The 24,167-nt window shown below is 35.1% G+C and overlaps 1 protein-coding gene across 4 annotated transcripts in view; it reads right to left on the reverse strand.

Moving 5' to 3' along the window:
• The window catches only part of DPYD (dihydropyrimidine dehydrogenase), an 869,175-nt gene that overhangs the window by 587,684 nt on the left and 257,324 nt on the right, over nucleotides 1-24,167 (reverse strand). For all 4 annotated transcript variants that reach the window (XM_045036245.1, XM_011284844.4, XM_045036247.1 and 1 more), the window contains one exon: nucleotides 5,333-5,529. In XM_045036245.1, coding sequence (XP_044892180.1) covers nucleotides 5,333-5,529 — 197 coding nt within the window. The remainder of the gene's footprint in view (nucleotides 1-5,332; nucleotides 5,530-24,167) is intronic.

The following is a 24,167-nucleotide window of genomic DNA, read 5'->3' on the forward strand; positions in this document are numbered from 1 at the left end:
TCAGGTATTTTGAGTATTAGATGAATTCCTCCTTGTTTCGGAGCTTTAAATGTCATCTACATGTAATGAATCTCATATTCTTATCCTCAGACCATAATTCCAGCCTTTTATGTTCACTTGAATGTCTAACAGGTATCTCAGGTTCATGAGGCCTCAAATTAAACTTTGGGTCTTCCACCCCAACACTGGATCTCAGAGAACTCCATTTTATGAGTTGCTCAAGCCCCAAATTCCATCATCTCTATTCCCTAGCCCAGGTGCAGGCCATAAGGGGGTGTAATGATTTAGACTAAACAGTTACAATGCTGATTAAAATAAACTTGCTTTGTATTTTTTTTTAATTTTTTTTAACGTTTTATTTATTTTTGAGACAGGGAGAGACAGAGCACAAACAGGGGAGGGTCAGAGAGAGGGAGACACAGAATCCGAAGCAGGCTCCAGGCTCTGAGCTGTCAGCACAGAGCCCGACGCGGGGCTCGAACTCACAGAATGTGAGATCATGACCTGAGCCAAAGTCGGACGCTTAACCGACTGAGCCACCCAGGCACCCCAAAATAAACCTGCTTTGTATTTTCACCTTGAGCTGCTTTCAACAGTGTCACTGATATCCTAAACACAGTCTACCTGTCCCTACCCCCCCAAAATCTCTGGTAGATCTAAATTCTAAATAATTGCTATGGTTGCTGTAGAGTTCTAGTAATATGTGAATAAGCTTTAAATTGCCCCATTTTTATTACCCATTCTTAGTAAACATTGAGTTCTATAAGGAAGTTAATGTGAGAAATGGCAGTTAAACAGTGGCCACTGGCACATACTGATTTAGCTGAAAGCATTCCTTGTTCCAACTACCACAGGCAGCATGTGTCTCCACCCCTTACTAGGACATACGCTAATGTTTAAACAGTCGGTTTGGAACTGATAAAATGATAGCACATGAAGCAATATGATTTACATCAACTCTAATTTTGGGCAACTATGAGGCTTTTGTGCTTCAAATTAAAATAGTGAGGGGCGCCTGGGTGGTTCAGTCAGTTAAGTGATCGACTTCAGCTCATGTCATGATCTTGTGGTTTGTGTGTTCCAGCCCTGTGTTGGACTCTGTGCTGACAGCTCAGAGCCTGGAGCCTGCTTCAGATTCTGTGTTCTCCCTCTCTCTCTGCTCCTTCTCTGCTCACGCTCTCTCTCAAAAATAAACCAACATTGGAAATAAAATTTTTTAATTAAAAAAAATAGTGAAACAGTGTGAGCTATTACTTTAATATTGAAATTACTTCAATTGTTAATGTTTTTTATAGGAATGAATCAAAATAGTTTTTATTACTGATTATTATGATTTTTATTGAAAATTACTTTATTGCATAGATTAGAGAATTAGTATATTAAAAAAAATCTACTCCAGGCATTAAATATGCTACCATACCACTAAACTGCCAGTTAAAAAACAAACAAACCTTAATGCATTTATCATCACCTGACATATTCTATATTTGGTTTATTGTTTGTTTATTGTCTGCTTCCCATTACTAGAGTGTAATAATCCCCATGAGAAGAGGTACTTTGTTCTGTCCACTTCTGAGCTCTAGTGCTGAGATTATGACTAGCGCATAGGAGATCAATAGATATTGAAGGCAGGAAGGAAGAGAGGAAGGAAAGGCGAGAGGGAGGGAGTGAGAGAGGGAGGAAAGGTAAGATCACGTCATGGCTTTCAATACCAAGCCAGAATCATTGTCTCAGATTATGGGGAGCTACTGAGAGATTACAAGTAGAAGGGTGACATAACCAGTTTTGGAAACTGTTAGAAAAATGAATTTGAAAAAGACAAATCAGGAAGCAAAGAGATCCATTTGGAGGCTATACAGGTACAACAAGTGAGATGTTAGGGGCATAGAGGTGGAGAGATGAGAGGATATTTTAAAAGTATTCACAAAATACAAATTGCCAGGACACTGAAGAGTAGTGCAGATAATTCCCATTTGTTTTGGTGATGCCCTCCACTGAGGGACCAAACTCAGGAAGAGGCGTAATATTGAATGGTCTGGTGAAATTTATAAGAGATATCCAGGATTTGAATGTATGACCAGGACAGAGAGAGAGGTTAGGACAAGTACAGATTTTAAAATAATTTTCCTGTAGGTGGTAACTGACCATGAAAGTAAATGAGATCACTAGCAAGACCACATGGTAAGACAGGGGATAAAAGAAAGGAAGACAGAATTTGATTGGAAGGCTTATTTCCTAAGTTTGTTGTGCTTAAGAAAACAAACTTTTATTCCTCCATTTGTACTCTTTTAACCATCTAAAGTGTTGACAGAAATTTTCCTTATGGGAACCATAAATTCTTGGGGCGCCTGGGTGGCTCAGCCGGTTGAGTGTCCAACTTCGGCTCAGGTCATGATCTTACAGCTCGTGAGTTCAAGCCCCGCATCGGGCTCTGGTGCTGACAGCTCAGAACCTGGAGCCTGCTTCAGATTCTGTGTCTCCCTCTCTCTCTGTCCCTAATCCACTCGCATTCTGTCTCTGTCTCTCTCAAAAATAAATAAACATTAAAAAAATTTTTTTTAATAAATTCTTTAGTACCATCAGTGGAGTATCAGAAACCTAAACAAATAAACAAACAAAATCGTTCTTCTATGTTCATGCTGCTTTCAAGTAAATGGAATTTACCTATAACAACTCCCACTCTTTTCATAATACTATTTATTATGATAAAGGTACCACACTGTAAATTTGTGTTACATCACACATGTACTCAAAATAATTCCTATTGCTATAACCATTTCACCTAAACCCCATGTTTTCTTTATTGTCAATCAATATGAAATGCAATAAACGTGGTGAAAATGTGTGAAATAACTAAAATAAACCATTGCTCTGGCTATACTACACCTAGCAAAAATGTTAGAATTCATGGGTACTAATTTTTAAAGGGAAAAGACAAAATCAAAAGGATACACACGCATGCACACTTACAGTCTGTTAATACCATCTTTATTTATCTTTGTTACCATAATATGAAGCCCTTTAACCTTTTTAAACTCAAGTCCTGAAAAAAGAAACCACAAGGAGAGGAAAGCAGAACTACTGATTATTTTAATATTGTTGCCACATCAAAAAAAAAAAAAATCAATCAATTGTGTTCAATGGAATAGGGATTAAGTCCTTGCTATCTTTCACCAACTCTAGTGATTTTTTTAAAAGTGGTTGTGATACTAATTCACCAGGGATAAAAGAATCTGTTTGGATGCAAAGGAGAAGGAAAGATAAAACTTGACACCATCTCTTTAAGCAATTGATTTCAAATACAAAGCTAATTTAATCTTTTTAGCCACTTTGAAGGTATAAGAGAATGAGAGGCATCTGTAAGTGAAAAAATAAATTAACAGGAAAGGGTTGTGGTTGTAATGCTGGCTAAATTCCAATGTCAGTTTTTATAATCCTGTAACAGTGGCACATAATGCCTCTTCCATGGGATGGTCCAAATAAGACTGATTAAACATTTTATATTGTCCCTAGATACTGGGAACATTCAAAGGCAAAGGAAAGAAAATAAATCAAAAAAGAATTAAAAAAAAAACAAAGATCATTAATCCAGGAGAATCTGTCCCATTAGAAAATGTTCAGCAAATATGTAAAAGCACAAGTTTAGTGTTAGTTTATATGATTTAGAAATTCCTACTCTGCATTTGAGTTACAAAGAGATGGAGATGCTAGCTACCATAATAATATACCAAAACTGCCGACACAGAATAATTCACAAACCAGGCCTGTTCCATGTGAAATGCAATTAAGGGGCAAAAAGATTTTTCCTAGCCTATTAGGGTATACAACAATTAAGTTCATATTTTTTAAATTAGCTCACATATTCATTGATGTGTATAATTGAAAAAAATGTACAATGCTTATACATATGTTGCTAATAGATTATGTTTTTCCTAATTAATAAAGCTGTGGTAAAACACCATTAAAAAGATAGTCTAAATCATTCCAGCAAAATAATATATTAGGTATTTTACATTCCAGGAGTAAATAAAAAACTTTACAAACTATGTGTAATCCCTTAAAACTCGTAGTGGTGAAACATCAATACAGAAAAAATAATTATTTCTTGACAATCAGGTTATTTTTTTCTTCAGTTTATGCTTCATATCCTCTTTAATAGGTTTTCCTATTATATGATACCTTGGCTTGATGATTCAGTCAAATAGTTTTATATTAGTGCCAGCTTATTTTGGGTTCATATAGTCATTTGACCAATATGAAATTTTACAATTATTGACATATTTATAGGTGTCATAAAATATAAAAAAAACATAAGCACAAATTTTAGTCATAATTTGATTAAATGTATTCTGTGATCATTAAATATGATAAATTTACTTTAAAAGTAGCTATTAAGTAGCTATTAAATTTAAATGTTAATACAACAACAGATATGCCAAATGACAGTATTTTATGTCATAACTTTCTAATGCAAGATGACACATTTATGAAAAATAACAAATTGAGTAATATTAACTTTCCATCCAAATTCTTTCTCATTTTTATATCAAATGTTTTAAGTAATTTGCATTTCCTACTTATAATAAATTTTATTTCATTTTAATCACAAATGTAATGTATCTCCACTATAGAGTTCTATCTACTTTAAATGAAGCAAACTTCTCCACCCAATTTCTAAGTGTGCTTTGAATATCTGAAAGTCATTGATACAAAGTAAATATTTTCCCATTTCAATGAATGAATCTTCATGGGAATAAAAGGCTGTGAGTCCTGATTTATAATCACGATGCTGATTAATATTAAATATTAGTAAGGTATTTATGAAATAAAACTGCATATGCGTACATTAAAATGGAACAATTTTAGTAGACTCTGACATGATTTTAATCAAATGCAAATCTAAAGAGATTTCAAATTAAAAATATGTGAGCAGACCAACATGACTACGTATACAACAAAATGAATTATCCAGGTATTCTACAGACCTACGTTTTTCCCATCTTTAATTTCTATAATTTTCAGACATATCTCCATTAAAGGACAGATTTAGAGGGATGAAATAAGTTTTCATATGACAGCTTCTTCTATCCATAAAATATTTTGCTGAGATTTATCTTAAATTCACAGAAACTAGACAGAGAAATTTTTAAATAAATACTGCTTAAAGCCAACTAAAGTGAATAATGAAATCAAAATCGAGCATTTGGAAAAAGAACATTTAAAATACCATCTGTGAGTCTGAAGTTCCTATATGATTATGAATCAACAATATTCATAATTTTTACCTCATCATTTTTAATACTTTAAACATGAAAAAAAATGTAGGCATTACCTTAAACCACCAACATATTCTTGTTTTTCAAAGATAGTGATGTCAGAGTAGCCTAATCGAGCCAAAAAGGAAGCACAACTTATACTTGCAGGCCCAGCACCAAAAAGAGCAATTTTTGCAGAATAGGCTTCAGGCATTTTTTCGGGGGGAGGCAGAGAAGGATCTCGAATTTGTGTGATATTCATTGTTTTGAAAACCTATGGAGAAATCAAATGCCATGGTTAAAAATTATAAACCAACTTTACAACTTCAAATATGCTTTAATGTTTCAAACGCACTAGTGTTTTAAATAAAAACAGGAAGTATATTTTCAGTATTAATACAGTATCATTAGAAGTTGTATTGGGTCAAGTAGATGACATCCTATGCTTGACTCTTTCTCAATCTTTGGAATTCCTTTCCTGGTCACACATCCTATAGGAAGCATTTTGGCTCACTTTCTTTACACCCACTTCTAGGCCAAGTTAAGTGCTCCTCCTCTGAAGTCCTATAGTATATGTTTCATGCCTCTAACATAATTCCTTACAAATGTATCTATTTATGTGTCATGTTTCCATGTTAGTCAGTAGAACATTTTTGTTCCTTGAGTTAGAGACCGTATCCTTTATAAACACACACACATATAACTTACTATGTTAAATGGAATGTTACATGTTGTATGTTTTAGGTATTTTTAAAAACGTTACCATTGTACTACCAGCAGTTAATACTAATCTGGCACATAGAAAACATTCAGTAAATAATTTGCTGATGCCTGCTTCTGATTATAATAGATTAGCCTCTGAAGGATAACTTTTTAAAATATTTTGAAAGCATTAGAGAGCTACCTGAAGCTAATCAGACTAGAGGGGTCAGTCAAGATCTCAAGAGAAAATAGAGAAGAAGAGAAGTGAGATGACAGTTCAGGAGTTACTTTTACCCTGGGGATAAAACCACCTCATAGCAGAAAGAGGAAAGCTCTGAATCTAGGAGAGGACCACAGCTCAGAAAAGACAGCAAGAGAGACTGTGGGAATATCCTAGGACTACAGAGATACAGGGTTTGGGGAATGTAAGAGGCCAGAAACCAGAAGCAGAAGAAAGTGAAGAAAAATAAGCTTCTTAAACTGCACAGGATAAAAGGCTAAGAATCTACACAGAACATCTCTGCAAAGAAGAGGGGAACTTTCTATACTCTGATGGCCCAGAGGAAATAAAAATGAGTGTAGTAGCAGCTAAAGAAGGAAGATCCCTAGTAAACAGTCAGCTAGAATTCTTGGAGAGCTCTACTCTACAAGTGGCACAAACCAGACATAGACAAGCAGCCTGAATCAACTCAGCTCTTGTGAATGAGGGTGATTAGTCCTCACTGTATTTGTTTACTAAATGATAGGATAGACCTTCTGTGGAGGGTAATAAGTCAATCACAACATTTACAAATTTTCATACACACTACCTCGTTTTGGTAAAAATAGGCTAGGCTTGTCAACAACTAATAACTAAAAACTGCCTAGAAATAAGAAAATAGAGATGCATATAAAATCCAGGTAAGAGTAGTTATCACAGATTTTAGAATAACCAGAATTAATATGTTAAAAAATACATAATAAGAATGTGAACTTTACCAGGAAACTGGAGTTAAAAAAACAAAGAAATATGAGAAGAAAAAAAGTGAACATTAAAAAAAACAAACTAAACACATGTATTTGACAGCAGATTGAACAGGTGAGCAAAAAGGGCAAGAGGACTAAAGATGGGACTGTAATAACTATCTACACCAAAGCATGGAAAAATAGGAAAGAAAATACAGAAAGAAAACTATAACAACAACAAAAACGAAACATGAAAGAAAAAGGGCAACATATACAGAGCTAATATACACATAATTGGGATCAGAGGACATACACATAATTGGGAGAGGACAGAAAATGAGACAGTAGTGATATTTCAAGAGAAACAGACCAAGAACTTCCCCAAAATAATGAAAGACGTGAAAGCAATAAGTTCTAAAACCTTTAAAAAGGTAGAAATAAGGAAACTCATGCAGGTCACAGTAAAATTGCTGTGGACCAAGGTGAGAAAAACAAAGCATTGAAAGCAACAAAAAAACAAAGACACCATACTGTCAACAAGCAACAAAAAGGGCTGAAAGTTTTTCTCTCAAAAGAATTGATGGAAGTCAGAAGACAATAAAATGGTATTTTTTGAACAGTGAAAGAAAATATCTTCTACCAGGAATTCTATTCAGAAGGAAAATATCCTTCAAATGTGAAAGTAACATAAAGAAACTTGCAGGGAATATTTATTGGCAACAATAAAAGATTTGCTGAAGAATATTAGATGAAGTTCTTCAGAAAGAAAGCATATCACAGATGGAAACTCTGAAATTCAGGAAGGCATAAAGGGCACTGAAAATTATAAATATGTGGGTAAATGTAAATGACATTGACTGTTTAAAGTAATAAAGTCACATGGGGTTTATGATAATTGAAAACTGAAATACGTGATAAAAAGTATGAGAGATTGAATGAAAGTACACTAGTGTGTAGGAAGTAGTAAAAATATCAACATTTATTAGGCTGCAATTGATTAAGGATGCATATTGTACAACTATAGTAACTACTAAAAGAATACTATTACTAATAGCTAAATTGTTGGGGGAAAGTAGAATTTTAAAAATATGTTATTAATACAAAGGAAATAAATGAGAGAAAATTCATGTAATAGAAGGGCAGAGTGGGAGAGGAGAAAGCAGAAAACAAGTAGTAAGAAAGTGAATATAAATACATACATATGAATAATTACATTAAATGTAAATGGGTCAAAATTATAATTAAAATATTAAGGTTATATTATATGTGTGTATGTGTATATATATATATATGTGTGTGTATCCACATATATATATATATATACACATATATACACATATATACACATATATACACATATATACACATATATACACATATATATATACACATATATATACACATATACACATATATACACATATACACATATATATACACATATATATACACATATATATATATACACACATATATATACACATATATACACATATATACACATATATACACATATATACACATATATATATATATATATATAACAGATATACATCATAAGCACAAAGACGCAAAAAGGTATAGAAGATGAGAAAAGTTATTCTATGCAAACACTAACCAAAAGAAAGCTAGTATAGTTATATCATTATCTGACATATTAGACTTTAAGGCAAAATGCATTACTAAAGTTAAATAATAATAAAAAGTCAATCGGCCAGCCAGAGTTTTCAATACTAAATCCATAGGTACCTGATAACAACTTCAGAACGTGTATGTTAAATAACTGAAATTAAAATAAAAAACTTTTAAAAATAACAAAATTTACTAGCATTTATAAGCTAACATTGCATGCTAACAAAGTTTAGAAGCAGAAAACATGATTTTTTTTAAAGAATCATTTATTGCTGATATCTTAAACAGAATATAGTCTAATGTGATTACCTAGGCCAAAAAGTTTATAATTTGAAGTTCAGCTGTGATAAACAGAATAGAATTTTTGAAATGTCTTTCTTGTCTCACCCAGAAGCAAGAGATAGTTTAGTTTTGAGACAATGAATATATGCAACACAAGTTTTACCCAATGGTATGCAAATAAAGTAGTAATTATCCAATAATATACAATACATATCAAATTTCACCTAAGGACATTTTAATCACTTTTCAATTAACCTTTAAGTGTTTAAACCAAATAAATGTATCTATTGAAACTGTGCCAGTGCCAAAAAAGAGTAGGAAGCTCTTAGGGAGTTTGAAGAAATGAAAGCAACCATATTCCTCAATACATAGAACACCAAAGACATGTACAAGAATGCGAATCATTAGCCTCTGAACTAGGCACCCCAGGCTCTGCAGCTCATGAACTAGTTAATACATACTCAATATCCTACCTTGCTCAATACACTAATTTATGAATTAATATTATTATTTTTCCTGCTTTTTTTTATTATAATTGTTTATTGCACTGATTTTCTCCTTTGGTTTTGTAGCAGGTTGCACTGAAAACTTGATAGTTTTCTATTGAAGTGGATATTTGAATGAAATTTTGTAAATTTTATCACAAATAATAGTAGTATGTTTTAAGAGGTCTGACCTTAAAATTAGACTGCTTGAGGTTGAGTCTTGATTTCCATCATTCTCATGGTGTATGGTATTGAACAAGTCACTTAACATACTTAAGCCTGTCTCCTCAAAATGTAAAGTGAGGTTAGTAATGTCTATCTTGGAGGACTACTATGAGGATTAAGTGAGTTAATTCATGTAAAGCACTTTAGAAAAGTGCCTGGCCACTTAGCAAAAGTTATTTCCTAATTCACCTAGTGTTCAAACTTTGTGAGATAAAACTGTCCAATATGGTAGCCAGTAGCCACAAGTGACTATTCAAATTTATATTAAATTCATCATAATTAAATAAAATTTAGAATTTAGTTCCTCAGTAACAGTAGCCATATTTCAAGTGTTCAATAAATACATGTGGCTAGTTGGCTAATGTATTAAAGAACATTTTCATCATTGTAGAAACTTGAATTTACAACATACAGTGTAAGAGAAAAAATCTCAAGAGCATCATTAAGATAAAAATGAACTAAAAAATTATGATTCAAGGAGTTTTTAGTATTTGTTACATTTGTTTTTGACATGATTTATATGATTATACGGTTATAAAACTTAATTTTTCATAATGGTTGTATTTAACAACCAGCTCATGAAATTCCTGAAAATTTAATCACCCTCTTAAGTTCTGGTCCAATCTGGCTTAAGCACATTATTGTACTCAGGATATATGTGATGGTTCATGTTTTGTTTTTTTTAACTTCTGACATGATAGCATCAGCATCATGCCCAAACTTTTGAGATATATCAGCTACACTTTTCAACTTCCTCAAGACTGGAAGGAGTAAGTGGACCTCTACACTTCTAAAACAGTGGTGTTCAACTTCTTTTCAACTAAAATACACAAAATGAACAGTTTCATATGTACACAATATACTTCCATGAAGTAGCCTGATTGTGACACAATGTTTTTAAATATTGGCTAGGACTTTGCCCGGAAGATGGCAGCCTAGGAGGACGCTGGGCTCACCGCGCGTCCTGCTGATCACTTAGATTCCACCTACACCTGCCTAACTAACCCAGAAAACCACCAGAGGATTAGCAGAATGGAGTCTCCAGAGCCAAGCGCAGACGAGAGGCCCACGGAAGTGGTAGGAAGGGAGGCAAGGCGGTGCGCGCTCCACGGACTGGCGGGAGGGAGACGGGGCGGAGGAGCAGCCTGCTGGCCAAGCAGAGCCCCTGAGTCTGGCTGGCAAAAACGGAGGGGCTGGACGGAGTGTGTTCCAACAGTAAGCGCGACTTAGCGTCTGGGTGGTCATAAGTTAACAGCTCTGCTCCGAAAGCGGGAAGGCTGGAGGACAAAGGGAGGGAGAGTTGCTGAGCCCCCGGACGACAGAGCTCAGCTTGGCGGGGAACAAAGGCGCTCGCCAGCCCTATCTCCCTCACCCATCCCCCAGCCAAAATCCCAAAAGGAACCAGTTCCTGCCAGGGAACTTGCTCGCTCCGCGCAAACAACCAACTCTGTGCTTCTGTGGAGCCAAACCTCCGGCAGGGGATCTGACTCCCTCCCGCTGCCACAGGGCCCCTCCTGAAGTGGATCACCTAAGGAGCAGCGAACTAAGCCTGCCCCTCTTGCCCCCGTGCACCTTGCCTACCATCCCAGCTAATAAGCCAGATCCCCAGCACCACAAGCCTGGCAGTGTGCAAGTAGCCCAGATGGGCCATGCCACCCCACAGTGAATCCCGCCCCTAGGAGAGGGGAAGAGAAGGCACACACCAGTCTGACTGGGGCCCCAGCGGTGGGCTGGGGGCAGACATCAGGTCGGACTGCGGCCTGCCCACCAACTCCAGTTGTACACCACAGCACAGGGGAAGTGCCCTGCAGGTCCTCACCACTCCAGGGACTATCCAAAATGACCAAACGGAAGAATTCCCCTCAGAAGAATCTCCAGGAAATAACAACAGCTAATGAACTATTCAAAAAGGATTTAAATAATATAACAGAAAGTGAATTTAGAATAATAGTCATAAAATTAATTGCTGGGCTTGAAAACAGTATAGAGGACAGCAGAGAATCTCTTGCTACAGAGATCAAGGGACTAAGGAACAGTCACCAGGAGCTGAAAAACGCTTTAAACGAATGCAAACCAAAATGGAAACCACCACGGCTCGGATTGAAGAGGCAGAGGAGAGAATAGGTGAACTAGAAGATAAAGTTATGGAAAAAGAGGAAGCTGAGAAAAAGAGAGAGAAAAAAAATCCAGGAGTATGAGGGGAAAATTAGAGAACTAAGTGATACACTAAAAAAAATTATATACGCATAATTGGTATCCCAGAGGAGGAAGAGAGAGAGAAAGGTGCTGAAGGGGTACTTGAAGAAATAATAGCTGAGAACTTCCCTGAACTGGGGAAGGAAAAAGGCATTGAAATCCAACAGGCACAGAGAACTCCCTTCAGACGTAACTGGAATCGATCTTCTGCACGACATATCATAGTGAAAATGGCAAAATACAAGGATAAAGAGAAAATTCTGAAAGCAGCAAGGGGTAAACGTGCCCTCACATATAAAGAGAGACCTATAAGACTCGTGACTGATCTCTCTTTTGAAACTTGGCAGGCCAGAAAGAATTGGCACGATATCTTCAGTGTGCTAAACAGAAAAAAATATGCAACCGAGAATCCTTTATCCAGCAAGTCTGTCATTTAGAATAGAAGGAGAGACAAAGGTCTTCCCAAACAAACAAAAACTGAAGGAATTTGTCACCACTAAACCAGCCCTACAAGAGATCCTAAGGGGGACCCTGTGAGACAAAGTACCAGAGACATCACTACAAGCATAAAACAGACATCACAATGACTCTAAACCCATATCTTTCTATAATAACACTAAATGTAAATGGATTAAATGCGCCAACCAAAAGACATAGGGTATCAGAATGGATAAAAAAACAAGACCCATCTATTTGCTGTCTACAAGAGACTCATTTTAGACCTGAGGACACCTTTAGATTGAGAGTGAGGGGATGGAGAACTATTTATCATGCTACTGGAAGCCAAAAGAAAGCTGGAGTAGCCATACTTATATCAGACAAACTAGACTTTAAATTAAAGGCTGTAACAAGAGATGAAGAAGGACATTATGTAATAGTTACAGGGTCTATCCATCAGGAAGAGCTAACAATTATAAATGTCTATGTGCCGAATACCGGAGCCCCCAAATATATAAAACAATTACTCATAAACATAAGCAACCTTATTGATAAGAATGTGGTAATTGCAGGGGACTGTAACACCCCACTTACAGACATGGATAGATCATCTAGACACACGGTCAATAAAGAAACAAGGGCCCTGAATGAGATATTGGATCAGATGGACTTGACAGATATATTTAGAACTCTGCATCCCAAAGCAACAGAATATACTTTCTTCTCGAGTGCACATGGAACATTCTCCAAGATAGATCATATACTGGGTCACAAAACAGCCCTTCATAAGTTTACAAGAATTGAAATTATACCATGCATACTTTCAGACCACAATGCTATGAAGCTAGAAATCAACCACAGGAAAAAGTCTGGAAAACCTCCAAAAGCATGGAGGTTAAAGAACACCCTACTAACGAATGAGTAGCTCAACCAGGCAATTAGAGAAGAAATTAAAAAATATATGGAAACAAACGAAAATGAAAATACAACAATCCAAACGCTTTGGGACACAGCGAAGGCAGTCCTGAGAGGAAAATACATTGCAATCCAGGCCTATCTCAAGAAACAAGAAAAATCCCAAATACAAAATCTAACAGCACACCTTAAGGAAATAGAAGCAGAACAGCAAAGGCAGCCTAAACCCAGTAGAAGAAGAGAAATAATAAAGATCGGAGCAGAAATAAACAATATAGAATCTAAAAAAACTGCAGAGCAGATCAACGAAACCAAGAGTTGTTTTTTTGAAAAAATAAACAAAATTGACAAACCTCTAGCCAGGCTTCTCAAAAAGAAAAGGGAGATGACCCAAATAGATAAAATCATGAATGAAAATGGGATTATTACAACCAATCCCTCAGAGATACAAACAATTTCAGGGAATACTATGAAAAATTATATGCCAACAAATTGGACAACCTGGAAGAAATGGACAAATTCCTAAACACCCACACTCTTCCAAAACTCAATCAGGAGGAAATAGAAAGCTTGAACACACCCATAACCAGCGAAGAAATTGAATCGGTTATCAAAAATCTCCCAACAAATAAGAGTCCAGGACCAGAACACTTCCCAGGGAAGTTCTACCAGACGTCTAAAGCAGAGATAATACCTATCCTTCTCAAGTTATTCCAAGAAATAGAAAGGGAAGGAAAACTTCCAGACTCATTCTATGAAGCCAGTATTAGTTTGATTCCTAAACCAGACAGAGACCCAGTAAAAAAAGAGAACTACAGGCCAATATCCCTGATGAATATGGATGCAAAAATTCTCAATAAGATACTAGCAAATCGAATTCAATGGCATATAAAAAGAAGTATTCACCATGATCAAGTGGGATTCATTCCTGGGATGCAGGGCTGGTTCAACATTCGCAAATCAATCAACGTGATACATCACATTAATAAAAAAAAAGAGAAGAACCATATGATCCTGTCAATCAATGCAGAAAAGGCCTTTGACAAAATCCAGGACCCTTTCTTAATAAAAACCCTTGAGAAAGTCGGGATAGAAGGAACATACTTAAAGATCATAAAAGCCATTTATGAAAAGCCCACAGCTAACATCATCCTCAATGGGGAAAAACTGAGAGCTTTTTCCCTGAGATCAGGAACACGACAGGGATGCCCACTCTCACCGCTGTTGTTTAATATAGTGCTGGAAGTTCTAGCATCAGCAATCAGACAACAAAAGGAAATCAAAGGCATCAAAATAGGCAAAGATGAAGTCAAGCTTTCACTTTTTGCAGATGACATGATATTATACATGGAAAATCTGATAGACTCCACCAAAAGTCTGCTAGAACTGATACATGAATTCAGCAAAGTTGCAGGATACAAAATCAATGTACAGAAATCAGTTGCATTCTTATACACTAACAATGAAGCAACAGAAAGACAAATAAAGAAACTGATCCCATTCACAATTGCACCAAGAAGCATAAAATACCTAGGAATAAATCTAACCAAAGATGTAAAAGATCTGTATGCTGAAAACTATAGAAAGCTTATGAAGGTAATTGAAGAAGATTTAGAGAAATGGAAAGACATTCCCTGCTCATGGATTGGAAGAATAAATATTGTCAAAATGTCAATACTACCCAAAGCTATCTACACATTCAATGCAATCCCAATCAAAATTGCACCAGCATTCTTCTCAAAACTAGAACAAGCCATCCTAAAATTCATATGGAACCACAAAAGGCCCCGAAAAGCCAAAGGAATTTTGAAGAAGAAGACCAAAGCAGGAGGCATCACAATCCCAGACTTTAGCCTCTACTACAAAGCTGTCATCATCAAGACAGCATGGTATTGGCACAAAAACAGACACATAGACCAATGGAATAGAATAGAAACCCCAGAACTAGACCCACAAAAGTATGGCCAACTCATCTTTGACAAAGCAGGAAAGAACATCCAATGGAAAAAAGACAGTCTTTTTAACAAATGGCGCTGGGAGAACTGGACAGCAACATGCAGAAGGTTGAAACTAGACCACTTTCTCACACCATTCACAAAAATAAACTCAAAATGGATAAAGGACCTGAATGTGAGACAGGAAACCATCAAAACCTTAGAGGAGAAAGCAGGAAAAGACTTCTCTGACCTCAGCCATAGCAATCTCTTACTCGACACATCCCCAAAGGCAAGGGAATTAAAAGCAAAAATGAATTACTGGGACCTTATGAAGATAAAAAGCTTCTGCACAGCAAAGGAAACAACCAACAAAACTAAAAGGCAACCAACGGAATGGGAAAAGATATTTGCAAATGACATATCAGACAAAGGGCTAGTATCCAAAGTCTATAAAGAGCTCACCAAACTCCACACCCGAAAAACAAATAATCAATCCAGTGAAGAAATGGGCAGAAAACATGAATAGATACTTCTCTAAAGAAGACATCCGGATGGCCATCAGACACATGAAAAGATGCTCAACGTCGCTCCTCATCAGGGAAATACAAGTCAAAACCACACTCAGATATCACCTCACACCAGTCAGAGTGGCCAAAATGAACAAATCAGGAGACTATAGATGCTGGAGAGGATGTGGAGAAACGGGAACCCTCTTGCACTGTTGGTGGGAATGCAAATTGGTGCAGCCGCTCTGGAAAGCAGTGTGGAGGTTCCTCAGAAAATTAAAAATAGACCTACCCTATGACCCAGCAATAGCACTGCTAGGAATTGACCCAAGGGATACAGGAGTACTGATGCACAGGGGCACTTGTACCCCAATGTTCATAGCAGCACTCTCAACAATAGCCAAATTATGGAAAGAGCCTAAATGTCCATCAACTGATGAATGGATAAAGAAATTGTGGTTTATATACACAATGGAATACTACGTGGCAATGAGAAAAAATGAAATATGGCCTTTTGTAGCAACGTGGATGGAACTGGAGAGTGTGATGCTAAGTGAAATAAGCCATACAGAGAAAGACAGATACCATATGGTTTCACTCTTATGTGGATCCTGAGAAACTTAACAGAAACCCATGGGGGAGGGGAAGGAAAAAAAAAAAAAGAGGTTAGGTGGGAGATAGCCAAAGCATAGGAGACTGTTAAAAACTGAGAACAAACTGAGGGTTGACGGGGGGTGGGAGGGATGGGAGGGTGGGTGATGAGTATTGAGGAGGGCACCTTTTGGGATGAGCACTGGGTGTTGTATGGAAACCAATTTGACAATAAATTTCATATATTGAAAAAAAAAGAAACTGCTGAACAGAAAAAAAAATTGGCTAGGAAGTGAAGTAAACAGATCCATACACATGGGGGAGGGGGGTGTTGATATACAACAAAATACTTTAGCAACCTAAGTAATGTAAATCATTTATATATCCAAAATTGTCATTTATAAAAGAAAGTAATTAATATATCTAATAAAGTAAATGCTAAACTATGTTTACAATAACACATCTTGTGATATTTTTTAAGATTACTAATCCGTAGATAGTATAGGTGGAAAAAATAATTCATGCTATTGATTAAATAGCATAAATTAATCTTGTCCTGAAACTTAGTCAATTAAAACAAATTTAGAAAATTTAAGAATGTTAATAAATAAATGGTAATAAGGCACATTTTTCATTTCCTTTTTTAAAACTAGTTCAGTCTTCAAATAAATGTAACTAAAATTATAAATAATTCATAAATAAATGCTATATTAAGTCCACTTATTTACAATATCAAAAGAACATTTCCTAATAGATTTCTTGAAGTGTAATTCCCATTGTTTCATAATACAAGAAAAACTTAATCCAAGACAACTGAGCCCTTTAAGTGAGAAAGATAACTTTTTTAAAACAAACTTCAGCTGTCATTCCTTTTATTAATTTTCTAACATTGAATTATCTAAGCAAAAGATTCAGGTGTCTAAGGAAGTTAATAATACAAACAAATAGGTTAATCAATGTCACAAGGAAGTAAATTAAGTATTTAAAGATGCATAGAAAGTATGCCCAATACGTATTTCCCTTCACTAATAAAAAGGCCAATATTCACTCAGCATATACTGTGTGCCAGGCTTTATACTAAATCTCTATACAGATGTTCTCAGTTAGTCTTCAACAATTCTGTTATGGTGGTACAGTTATTATTTCCATTTCCCAAATGGAAATTCGATTTCACAAAGTAAGGATTTTATGCTGAGACTAATCTACTCCATTGGCCTGAACTCTTCTTACACACTGTCATTGTCAAATTTTTATAGTGGTTTTCAATAAGAAATCATTATGTTTTATATATATATATATATATATATATATATATATATATAATCATATATTTCAGTATTAAATGCATAACTCAAAAAAATAACTATTACATGAATTTATCTCTCCTAAGTCTTACAATAGCCAGCAACAAAAGTTGGCTATACTTAATAAATTAAATTGAACTTACAAGCCAACAACTGCTAATGAAGTGTTTGAAAACACGGCACTACGTATGCCATTTGGTTCCCTATCATGCTATTCTGAGACAAGAAACTAAGGTAGTCAGCTGCATCAAGAGGAACGTGATTTTATTTATACTCAATCAAATATTTTATATTTATATTCTTTTAAAAGTGTTCCTTTTCCTACCAATGCTCTTAGAGTATTTTAAGATTATTTTACTTTTCATCAGGAGTACATAACAAACATTTATAGAGCCCTAAAATATAACAAGCACTGTGTTATAGAAAACAATAAAAAGGTTTTGAAGCAGCCCTAAAAGAGCTGGTTGGGGGCTGATTACTGGGTTTATGGCTGTTAAAATTATTTTTATTATTTTTTAATGTTGTATATAATTTCTGAGAGAGAGACAGAGACAGAATATGAGTGGAGGAAGGGCACAGACAGAATGAGACACAGAATCTGCAGCAGGTTCCAGGTTCTGAGCTGTCAGCACAGAGCCCAACACAGGGCTCGAACTCACAAACCCCAAGATCATGACCTGAGCAGAAGTCAGTTGCTTAACCAAATAAGCCACCCAGGTGACCCTAAAATTATGCTTTGACTATCTCCTGGGCACTTTGCTATGAACTTTACATAATTTTTTTTTCACTTAGCATAGCTTACAATCTGACTTTCCCTATAGATTATGAAGTAATCAGAGGGTTTTCCCCTCCCATCTGTAATCCCAAGGCATAGCAAAATTCTACCACATAGTAAGCATCCAACAAGATTTGGGTGAATTTCAAAATTCCTGAACTCCTGTGACAGACTCCAACAAATGAGTAATAGTAACCAAGGAAATACATTTCTCTCTCAGTGATACAGAAAGACAGTTATTTATGAACAGATATCTTTCTTGAGAAACATTTTAAAGTAGATTTCTGTGCATAAATCACCCTGTGATTTCTGACCTTTCACTCATCTGGAAAGTGTGTATTTCTTTCATCATTCCAAGTTGATTTTACTTTACTAGCATTTTTTCCAGAATTTCCACATTATTTTGAGGCAATGGAGAGATTATCCTGATTTTAAAAAGGAGAACATTGAGACAGAGAGACCATGGGATTTCTTCCTAAGCCTCCTCACATACTGGAGACAGAAACAGCTTAATTTTCTAATCATTATATAACAGTGCTCTCTAAATGAAAAAGAACATAACATGGCAAATGCAAGGATATTTACCAATTCTGATTAGAGGATAACTCTCATTTGAATACTTCTTACTTTCTAAAATGGCACATAATGAAAATCACGATAAATGTTTGGTAGCTATAATTCTTCCTCAATTACTCTATTTATTATTATTAACCAAGCAACAGCAAAAATAAACTACAGTAAAATGTAGACAAATAAAATATCCTTGGAAATTCTGGAATACCTCTACTAGTTGAAGGATGAATTATATACAGGTGGTTGTATTCTGTGCACGTCTTAAGTTTATATTTTTGTGAGTATTTAACTTGACTTCACTATAAAATACAACATAATTTGTGATAGTTCCAAAAAGGATATTATGTCATCAGTTGAGGTCTAAAAAATCTTAATAAAAGTAATAGATTTTTATTTGGCTGATTTCAGTTTCCTTGAGTTTTTTAACAGTATTACAGCCTGGTTACCTTTTGAAATGAAGAGATTACTATTTTTGCAACCAAAGTAAGTTACCTCAAATTACATGCCTTCTAGGAGATGCTTCTATATAATCTGCTTTGTAACTTGCTTCCTTTTGTGAAAGAAGTCAAAAGAAATACTGAGTACATACCATTCATTTTAACCATCCCTTGAGAAGAAAATTCTTAGGCTACATCAGAGTTTTCTTCACCACATTAAACAAGGGACACCAAAAGTAGAAACTTTGTTTCAAATGTATGAGGAAAAAAAGAAAAACTCCATACCATGGAAAATTTTCAGTTATTAAAATTATTAATAAATTAGTAATTCTTAAGAATTTTATTTCATTATCTTCTTACTAAAATGAACATTATTGTGAGATATTTCTGGTATGGTAAAAATACTATGTGATTTGAGATCAGACTATTCTATCCCATTCAATTTCCACTTTAATTCAGCAAATATTTTACTTGCCCTCTATGTACTAGAAAGTAGCATGAATGAGACATAGATCCTCTAGTGAGTAGCTCTCTGGGTAACAGAGTATTCATATGTCTTAAATATAGAAAAATTATTACAATCAATCTGACACACGTATGATTCATTTTTACGTATGATGCTCTTGGAGCTCATGAGAAGGAAAATTCACTTAGATGAAAGGAAAGATAATACCTGAGCCAAATCTCTAAAAAAAAAAAAAAAAAAAAAAAAAAAAAGGTCACATGTTATCTTGGAGACTTCATCTCTCTAAATGTCAGCTCTAAAATTAAGGGAGGAATAATTACCTCAGCAATTTATTGTGAAGACTGAATGAATCAATGATGATAACCTCCTGAAATTAATGCCTTCTCTTTATCTCTTCTAGGTGTTTAACATTTATATCTCCAGTCCTAACAGTTTTCAAAGGTAGGTAAGATTGCTCATTTTATAGACAATGGAACTCACACCTAAGTCATTATTCTTACATTATAGTTCATATTTTTATTGTAAGTACACTGTATGTTATATTTGAGATTTGAGGCTGCAATTGAATTAAATGGTTGAAGTTGACCAAATACAATTTGAAAACATAGGTGTTTAGTTCAGTTATGAGCAACTTTACTGATCCAAAATCATATGCAGGTTCAGATTAACCAGGATATGTACTATTTTGCGTTTAGGATTTGCTAATGATATTCTCTGTGCCTTGAATGTTTACCCACTCTTGACTTTGCTGCATTTGATAAACACCTTTCAGGACCAAGTTTAAATTTCACTTCTCAGTTCAAGTTCCTCTCCCTGCTAGGCTACCTATTAGGTTTCCTAGCTACTGGCTCCCATAGTACAGTCTCACTGCTCCCTCTCAGCAATTCATTGTAATTTGCTTGTTTAATTGTCTTTCTTTCTCACAAGGCATAGATTCCCCAAAGGCTAGTATCATTCCTATCTTCTTCATCACTGTATCCTTTGAACCCAGACACTGCTTAGTACCTAGTTAGTCACTACAAATGTTGGTGTTGGAAAGTAAAGCTGCCAGGGGCCAAGCAATCCATGTTACTGCTTACTGGGGACAAGAGGATAGCAGAGAGGCAAAAGAAAGGGGTGATGAAATGGTGGACTAGAGGGATCCTCCCCAGTGCTATCTGCTTCAGTTGATTATTTTGTATGTATATGATTTTGGGGGGTAACAGCAGTAATGATTAACTATGGAGCCAATGCCACTTGTAAGCAAATGAATAATAGAATAAAAGAATAGTAATTAGAAGGCAGTCATAATTAAAACTGCCTTGTTTTAACAAACTACTGATTGTTACATGATATGCCATACAAGCATTTACTGAACGATTTTCGAAGAGCCAGATTTTGTTTTGTAGATCATCTTTATTTTTCCTTTTATGTCCTATTTCATTATTTTTCTATTATTTCCATTTCCTTTCTCCTATTTTTTTAGAATTTACCACCACCTCTACCACCACACCCATCCCCACTCCACTTTGCTCTCCTTCTAGCTCCTTAAGATAGACATTGCCTTAAATTTTCCTGTTATACACACTTAACATAATGTATTTTCATTGTGTAACTCTGCACTTAATAGGTTGTCAGTGAAAGTTTTCATTCAAGTCTAAATATTGTATAATTTCTATTGTGATGAATTCTTTAACCCATAAATCATTTATGAATGTGTTTTTTAAATTTCCAGACAAAAGTTTGTTATTGTTTCATTTTTATAATATTTTTATTTTTTATTTCTAATTTAGTTATGTTATAGAAAAAATACAATCCATACATACTTATTTGGAAATATATACATAATTCTTCTGACCTAGTGCATGGTCAATTTTGAAAAATTTTACACATGTGAAAAAGTTGTAATCACTATATTATAACAGGGGGTACAGGAACCTTTTAAATCAATGTAATAAGCCTTATTCAAATAAACCTTATTAATATGGGGTAAGGTAATAAACCTTACTAATTTGTCATGTGTATACAGTTTATGAATGTCACATATTTTAAGCCATTCTTTTTTCATTTTCTACTTTTGTTACATATTAATAACAGTACACTAGCTTTCTTTTTTTTTTTAATGTTTATTTCTGAGAGACAGAGAGAGAGAGAGTGGCAGAGGGACAGAGAGAGAGGGAGACACAGAATCTGAAGCAGGCTCCAGGCTCTGAGCTGTCAGGACAAAGCCTGACACGGGGCTCGAACCCACAAACCGTGAGATCGAGACCTAAACTGAAGTCGGACGCTTAACCAACTGAGCCACGCAGGCACCCCAGTACACTAGCTTTCTTATGGTCAGGGTTTGCATAGTATATCTTTTTTCAACCGTGTTATTTTCAAGCTTACTGCTAAGGTCTTTTCTCTTCTAAGATATCCCATAATTGCTTAGTATTTATTTTTAATCTATACTAGTCCCTTATGTTTTAATACACAAACTTAATAAATATAAGTTATTGTGGCTAATTATATATTTGGATGTATTTCTACTATCCATTTTATGTTTCCTATTTATCATGCTTTTTCTTTGCTTCTCTCTCTTTTGTGTTCTATTTTTGCTATCTGGTCTCTGGCTAAACTGTGTTCTACCCACCTACCTCTTTTTGTTTCTATGATTGCTTGAAAGTTACAGATTCTATTTCCCTATTTTTTGTGATTAGCTTTAAATTTTTAACATATATATTTCAATGTTTTTAAAAACATATTCTCAAGTTGTGAAGTACTCCCTTCTCCTCCCAACATAAAAGACAGTTAACTACCCACTATACTCTCCCACATGCCCCTCACACACCTTCCTTGTCAATACTGTATAAAATTTTATTGCTATTTTTATTTTACCATGCTAAAATAAGTTTTATTATTACTTTACACTATTTAATTAAATTTGCCACATTTTGCTGCTTTCTTTGCTCATTATTGTTTGTTGCATCTCTCTTTCATTCCTAGTTCCTTTCATTCAAATTGAGGAATAGCTCATTTTTAGAAGTTCTTATAACAAGGTAAACAATAAGCCACCTTAGATTTAAAATGCCTGAAAAGTATTTTTATTAATGTTCTTTGTTAAAGAAGTAATAAGGTTCTTTATCTTAGGCCATTAAAAATACTGTGTTCTGTGTTTCTCACATCTATTAATACTGATAGAAAAGTCTGGGGTCCGTTTAATTGTTACTTGGTTTTAAAGCAATCTTTTTTATTGTTTTATGGAAGCTCTGATTCTTTTGTGATCCTCACTATTATACTTTTCCTTTCTTTATATCTCTTTACTATACTCTGGTTCAATTTCTCAGACCTGCTTTTTTTTTTTTTTTTAGTTCCCCAGTTATATCTGTGTCTATACCCACTTCTAAATTTAACTTTTTATTGGTATTTATGTTTCAACAAATATTTTCAATAAATTATTTTTCATATCAAACTTGTTGTTTTTTATAATTGTATCTTATTTTCATGGCTATTGTTTTATGCTTTTTTAAAAGGCCGGATTATGTTATTATTTGTGGTTCATCAGGATACAGTCATCATCTCTGGGTTGAGTCTTGATTATCACTGGTAGCATTAGCCCTTCTAATGTAGTTTTTTTTCCTATTTTTTTAAAAGTCTCAACATGGGGCTGGAACTCATGACCCCAAGATCAAGACCAGAGCTGAGATCAAGAGTCTGATGTTGAACTGACCGAGCCACTCAGACATCCCTCTTCTAATGTAGCTTTGAACTTTTTGTTTGACTTATTTTAAGTGGGATTTTTCTGTTGCTGCATTTTCTCTCTTATATCAAATGTGTGGTGATTCCCACCTAGCAATACCCCTCCTTTTCCTTCAAACTAAAGAACCAGGTTTCTTACTGGTAGCCCAGAGCTCCAGTCCCCAGGCAATACTTAGAGATATCACAGAAGCAAGTTACTGTGCCAATAGGCACATGCTTAAACCACTGGGGAATGATTTCTAACTCGACACATCTCCAAAGGCAAGGGAATTAAAAGCAAAAATGAACTATTATAAAAAGCTTCGACACAGAAAGGACATAATCAACAAAACTAAAAGGCAACTACGGAATGGGAAAAGATATTTGCAAACGACATATCAGATAAAGGGCTAGTATCCAAAATCTATAAAGAACTCACCAAACTCCACACCCGAAAAACAAATAATCCAGTAAAGAAATGGGCAGAAGACATGAACAGACACTTTTCTAAAGAAGACATCCAGATGGGGGCACCTGGGTGGCTCAGTTGGTTAAGTGTCTGACTTTGGCCCAGGTCATGATCTCATGGTTTTTGAGTTCAAGCCCCGCATCAGGCTCTGTGCTTAACAGTTCAGAGCCTGGAGCCTGCTTTGGATTCTGTGTCTCCTTTTCTCTCTGCCCCTCCCCTGTTTTCTCTCTCTCTTTCTCTCTCAAAAATAAATATTTTTAAAAAAGACATCAGATGGCCAACAGACACTTGAAAAGATGCTCAATGTCACTCCTCATCAGGGAAATACAAATCAAAAC

This window comes from Felis catus, chromosome C1, assembly GCF_018350175.1.
Source record: "Felis catus isolate Fca126 chromosome C1, F.catus_Fca126_mat1.0, whole genome shotgun sequence".
Classification (NCBI taxonomy): Eukaryota; Metazoa; Chordata; class Mammalia; order Carnivora; family Felidae; genus Felis; species Felis catus.